The sequence below is a fragment of the Tupaia chinensis genome, unplaced genomic scaffold, assembly GCF_000334495.1.
Source record: "Tupaia chinensis unplaced genomic scaffold, TupChi_1.0 Scaffold000082_1, whole genome shotgun sequence".
Taxonomy (NCBI): domain Eukaryota; kingdom Metazoa; phylum Chordata; class Mammalia; order Scandentia; family Tupaiidae; genus Tupaia; species Tupaia belangeri.
In genome coordinates, this window is record NW_006159543.1 from 717024 (window position 1) to 723939 (window position 6916).

At 36.1% G+C, this 6916-nt stretch overlaps 1 protein-coding gene across 2 annotated transcripts in view; it reads left to right on the plus strand.

Moving 5' to 3' along the window:
• The first annotated feature begins 1621 nt into the window (after positions 1-1621).
• The window catches only part of VSIG1 (V-set and immunoglobulin domain containing 1), a 36860-nt gene continuing 31565 nt past the window's right edge, over positions 1622-6916 (plus strand). For both annotated transcript variants that reach the window (XM_006142826.2, XM_006142827.2), the window contains exon 1: positions 1622-1745. In XM_006142826.2, coding sequence (XP_006142888.1) covers positions 1697-1745 — 49 coding nt within the window. In that variant the 5' untranslated portion in view covers positions 1622-1696. The remainder of the gene's footprint in view (positions 1746-6916) is intronic.

Genomic DNA, 6916 nt, shown 5'->3' on the forward strand with positions numbered 1-6916 from the left:
ATGGCCCTCTGGAGGTCTATACCATCTCCTGTCAGTCTCTGTTCTGGCTCAACCTCTAAGTCCACCACATCTTCAGAAGACCCACAGTTTTCACAGTGACTCCCCTGGAAGTAATACTGGCATTTCTAGTAATGGAGAGGTATATTGCAGATGGAAATCTTCACATAGCATAGCATGATTGATCTTCACTAAGAATATACTTGAGTAGCAAGATGAGAGAGGAGAAAATTCTAAATAGTGATGGAAGTCCCCTGGAGTAAAGGTTTGGCATCAAATATGAACATGAATGCGAAAGGCTACAAGAAGAAATCAGGCCTGCTAGAAGCAAAATGGCTTTCTGGGAATTAATGGGAAATTGGCTTGGCTAAAGTTCTTTGGGGGTCAGACATTTCTGATAAATGAAAGTTTGTAAAATATATCACTTGAAACCTGCATACTTTTCATGAGACTGAACACTTAGAGGCAGTAAATCTTGACAACACTTTTCCGGTGGATGATTTAACATGACTAAAGTTCAGATTAGGTGAGGACTGGGTCTTGGAAAGTTGGGCATACAAATCGAGGACTTTGAGCTCAATGAGAGAGTCCATATTTAGCATTATTGAAAATGCTTGATTAGAGTTAGAACATTGGCTTGTGGCTAATATACAGGATGAAGAAAGAAGTCAAGGAGATAGTTTAGGAAGTTGCTAGAGTAGGACCAGGTGAGGAGCTGAGTAACAGGACCAGGATGAAAGTGGCAGATTGGAGAAGGGACAAATCTATAGCCACTGTAGAGATCAAAACAACAAAAGAAGAGCCAGAGAAACTCTTAGGTTTCTCAGAGTAACTTAAACAAAAGAGAAACTTAGAAAGTTCATGTTTACATGAAGGTTTCTTACCTATGCAGCCTCTCCTGCCCTCCTAGTGAACCTCTCTTTCCAAGGAAACCCTATAGCACATGTTCAGTAACTTAATTCTATAAAAATGTGGACTTGTCCAACAGAAGTCTTAAAGCATTTGTTTGCTAATCTAATTTCAAAATATTATGTTAGTAAGTGCTATAAGGTTTATAACCTGGGAGATATAAGCATGCAATTCATTCTATTACCAGTTTTGGTGGAGGGCAGTGACAACTGCCAGTGTTTCAAAAAATGTGACATATCCAGAGTTGGTTCACATAAAAGTAATACTTTTGCGCTTAATAACCCCTCTGCCCTTCCTATGAACCCCTTCTCCCAAGGAAACCTTATAACACCAATTTACTAACCTAATTTGTAAAAGGAGGTTAGTGAAACAGTGCCGTAAGACTTTCATAGAAATATCTGAAATTAATTAGCCTTGTCAGCTTTTATTTATATAGGCTCTCTTCCAACTATATCCCCCCAAGTATAACTTTTTAATAAGATTGATTTTAAACAATGAAACTTAGAGAATCTGTGTACAAAGAACTTGAAGAATTTAAATATGTGGGTTTATCATTAACACAGTAGCAAATATATCAGGGAAACACGCCCCATGAAAAGTGTTTCAAAGAAACACAAATCTACACTGAGAAAGGTCTGTACCCAATAAGTAAGCCTCAAGAGGCATGTTTGCTTGGTGATGCCCAGTAGATAAGCCTAGCAAAGCTCGGTGTGATTGAAGAAGCCAGTTTAAGACTCAGCCTAGTCAGGCAAGCCACTGGCACTTGAAGATCTCAGCAAGCCTGGACACAATGGTTTTTGCATTTTGGAAGGTCTTTCTGATCCTAAACTGCCTTGCAGGTAAGGAAAGGATAGCCAAACCACCAAGGATAATTGGAAATGGAGTTTCCTTTTAAACTGAAATTGCAAATTTTTACATTGAATTTTCTTTTCCTGTACTTCAAAGGAATTGTGATTAGTATGCTGAGTAAAAGAATTTTCAGAACTCTTGCTTAGTAAATGTGTCATGCTGATATTTTGGGGGACCAGTCTGTAACATAATTGTTTTATGGAACTTTTGAATGAAAATTTTCTGAGGAAAAAAGAATCACAGTATCATTCTTCACTATGTTTACAAGGTGGACAAGTGAATTTATTCAGAAGTCAAAGTTTGTGCTAAAATAATTGTTTCCTGTCTTACTGTTTCTTTTATGCTCACTGTGATTGACTAGCCTTGCTACAGCAGGCAGAGCCAGGTTAGAGGGCCTGCTGTGGCTTACGTATGGAAAGAGCAGACATTTACTGAGTGCTTTTCTCTCTAATATTTCTTGGGGAACTGTGGATTTCCAATCCTAAGATTGTATTTAGAAAAATACGTAATTGATTTATCGTTGTGCGTGGTATGGGTGATTTTAGGGATTTGAGCAGAACTAAAGCATTCTTAGAGTCAAAATCCTGATGTTGGTTAGGCCCAGGAGAGAGCACTAATTCAGAAAATCCCTTGGCTAGTTTTTTCAAATACAAGCTACATTTTGAATCTGTCTTTATGACAAGTTAGGTTCATGTTAGATATTTTATTGTTTATTAAAAAAAGAAGGTAGAAATTTTTAGGTCATCCACAATATTAGGTAGTCATTAGAATGAAGTTTATTAACCATATTTAATGACAAGAAAGTGTCCAGGGTAAAATAATAAATGAAAAATGGCATATTTACATACATGTCTAGAAAAAAATTACTAGTAATTTATATACTGAAGTGTTTTTAGTGGTTACCTCTGGGTGGTAGAATTAGATGACTTTGTTTTCATTCTCCAGCTTTTTTACTTTCCGGGTTTTTTACAAGAACATTACACTATTTGTACCATTATTTAAAAGTACTACTTGTCAGAACTATCTATTATTTAGTAATAGTTCTTTGAATGTTTACTACTAAATGTTTAAACACAGATGTTTCATGGAGTCAAAAGTCACCAGAACACAATACTGTATTTATCCCGTGACCTAAACAGGTCTTAGAGATAAAAACGTGTTGCTATTTTTTCTTTCCCAGAAATAGACATTTAAATTCAACTTTAGACAGTGAAAGTCTGTCCCTTCTTGAAGAACTTCCAGTCATTAGCCAATTTGGTCTACCCTTGGCCTTCTGTACCAGCTCCCCCTCAACCACACCTGCAGTCATCACCTGCTTTCCTATGTGAGGCCTTCTCCTGACCTATACTAGACACAGGGTTGGGAACAGTTGCAGGAGTGGTTTTTACTGTAACTAACATATACGAATTTTTTACTAATTACAAATTGAATGTATGGTCATTGTAGAAAGGTTGGCAAAGATGGAAATGTATAAATAAGAAAATAAAAATCACCTGTAATCTTATCGCTCAAATTAGGATGAATTTATCATTGTTTTCTTTGTAAGTGTATATATTATATTCAAAAATTGGGTTTATACCTTGTATACAATGTTTTTATTGTTTAAAATACTATTTAGCATGATGTCAATATCTTACTTGTTTGTGACGTTTAGAACAAGGCCCAATTAGTGTGACCAATAAATACTTCGGAATGTTTATTCTGAAATTATTTAACTAATTTTGTTGGCATGTCATGTATACTGCATATCTATACATATATGATCTAGTTGGTCCCAGGCAAAATCTATTACTGTCAATGCAGTAGATGGAATGGAAACATGGTATATTATTGTTTGTTCTACTACACATGCATGGAAGTTAGAGAAAGGGAGATTTAGGCAATCCATATCTGGCATTGGCAGTGTCCATCAATTGATCCAGATCTGACTGTGGAACAGCAGATGATGTTTCCATAAACATAAAGTTTGATATGATACCTAGACCTGCTTCAGAGAGAATGTCACTTTTTGGTGCCAAGCATGGTGCCTGACACATAGTGGGCCATGGTAAATGTTTATTGAAAGAATAAATTACCTTCTCAAACCCCAAACATCCAGAAATAATCTTCATATATATATTTAAAATCAATTTGCTGTGTAATTAAGCAGGACAGATTTTATTTTAATCAAAATATTTTCAATGACTTCTTAGGAAGTCTTGGGTTAAATTCCAAGTCAGGAAAACTAATTTTATTCACAATTTTTTTCTGCAAAAAATTCATACATATTATTTTAGGTACTTATTGTCTATGTTAGTCACTGGTTGGAAGGATATGTTAATAATTATTTTCATTTTCTGTACGCATGTACTATGCATTTTAAAGCAGAAATATATTTAAACTTTGGTTTTGCAGTGAAATCAAAAAGTGAATGACCATTTGTTTATATTATTAATTCAAAAATGAAGCAATAATACATCAAGTTGCTGGAAGCTAACTCACTTCGAATGCATCAGGTTAAATATGGTTATATGGGGGAAATTTTTACTATGGTTTATTAGGGGAATAATATTCCTATTAGCAAGATGCTTGTCACACTGCAGAGTTCAATAAATGAATTATCATTACCAAATACAAAACATTTTCAAATCTTCTTAAATGCCGAGTCATTTAAGTGGGATTATCTTGAATTATTTTTCTATAATAATGAGCACTGATTTTTAAAAGAAGTTACACATATTTCAACCACATATGCATTTTTTTTTAATTCAGTCAGGTCAACGAAGAACACCGCAATATTCAATTTTGTATAAATCAGGTACCGATCTCTAGTTTGCTATTTATTCACAGGCCTATTAACATAGAACTTTTTCTAACTTTTTCAATTTTGTATAATTTCTCAGTTTAGAAAGAATTAATCTAAAGGAAGAGAACGTTTTCCCTCTGACACTCATAGAATCACGTCCAGTTTAAGACTAAATGTGCACTGTCTACTAAGCACATGTGGTCATCTAAATTTAAATTAATTCAGATTAAGTAAAAATGTCCTCAGTTTCATTAGTCATACTTTAAGTACTCAATAACCACGTGTGAAAATTAGTTACTGAACTGGACAGTGTAAAGAGAGAGACTATTTCTATCCTCACAAAAAGTTCTGATCGTATAGCACTGGGCTAGATGACGACCTCAGATATTTAAACAATGTGCACTAATTGAACGACGTGGCACTTTTAACAAGCTCATCCAGAGATATGTAGCTCTCAGCTCTGAAGTATTTTGTCATTAAATTAGGGCGAGACAATGTCTGAAAACCATCTTTTCTTCAGAATTTAAGAATTGGTTATGGTGCTGAGTGTTGGGGAATCTGGACAGTAGAATGGTCTGGATGTTTTGCCTAGCCAGTTACTATTTACTTGATAATGTAATTATCCTTAAGAAAATACTGTTTTACTTAAATTTTGAAATTATCATCATAATTTTAAGGTGATAATACTGAGCTTTAACATAGCTCAAGTTAGTTATACATTTATATAGCTTCTATTTTTTATTTTATGATTTCCTATTCACATTTAATTGTTGTACATCTCTATAGCAAACAATATGGTTTTTCAAAGTATGCATGCAATTGGGGACCAGCAGTTAGCATAATGACTATGTCGCTGGACTCCCACGTAGTCGACTGCGGATGGAGTTCCAGACCCGGTGGCTTAAACTCACACCGGGCACGTGTGTGTGCGTGCCCAAGATCCTGAGAGGAGAGTGGAGGAGAAGGGATTGCGGCGTGGCCTTCCCTCCGGGGGCAGGGGGTGACTTCTTGCTTTCTGTCTCTCTGTCTCTCTCTGTCTTTCCAGCAAGCGCAAGCACCCTGTAGCAAAAAACCTCTCCAAAAAAAAAATAAGTATGCATGCAGTATATGAAAATCAAATCAAGCATCTTACTATATATATCATTTTCAGTGGAGAACTTTACATTCTTTATGTCTGTTAAATGTTTTTTCCCTGAGCCCCTTCTGCCCACCCTCTACTATCTATTTTTTTTAAATGTTGGAAATGTTCAAATCAGATTTATAGTTTCTGAATCCCTGATTTTCATTTATCTCCATTCTATAAAATGCTCCTGCCTCATTGACATAGCAGGGAGATTATATCTATCTTGTTCATTATTTCCTCAATGTAAGCACTATTTGTGGCAAAAAAAAAAAAATAGGGGCTGGCAGGTGGCATGGTGTTTAAGGCACTGGACTCCCTCATGGCTGACCATGGTTCAAGTCCTGGACCTGGCTTGCTTTCTCACTTCTCCCCCCACCCCTCTGTCTGTTTCTTTCTGTCTCTCTCTGTCTTTCTGGCAAGCACATGCACCCTATAGCCAAATTAAGAAACAATACTATTAATGGGACCAGCAGTTGGCATAATGGCTATGCTGCTGGACTCCCATGTAGTCTACCGCAGTTCGATCCCAACCCAGTGGCTTAAACTCATGCCAGCACATGTGCGTGTGTGCCCAAGATCCCAAGCGGAATGACCATCCCCCCTGGGGGTGATTTCTTGCTGTCTCTTCGTCTCTCTCTGTATTTCTGGTGAGTACATGTGCTCTATAGCAAAAACCTCTCCAAAAAAAAAAATCAACAAAAAAGTGAATAAAAAATTATAATTAAATAAATAATTCTTTAAAAAAAGTAAGATGCTCAACAGATGCTTGTTGCTAGGATCCAAGGCTTCTTTCATGACTTGCCTTGGGTGAGAACAGAGCTTACTCTCCCTTCAAGGGCTTTTGCTGACAGTAGCCATCAGTATTGTAGTTGTTGTTTATTTGCTTGTTCATTTTCCTTATCTGGTAATAAGTTCCCACCATTACCCAACCCCATAACTAGAGATATTGGGACCAAAACTAGGGGGAAAAAATGGTGTCCAAATAATACAGTGGCTCCTCCAGATCCATGGGGCATTGGTTCCAGGACTCCTCGTGAATACCAAAATCCACAGATGCTTCAGTCCCCTATGTAAAATGGCATAGCATTTGCATATGACCTAGCTATATTCTCCTATATACTTTAAATCACCTCTAGATTACTTATAAGTAAACTTAGCATGAGATATAAGTCAAAAGGAAAATATATAGATAAACTTCATAGTTCATCATCTCTTCTTTTCATTCTCAGACTTGCTTTTTTTTAAAAAAAACT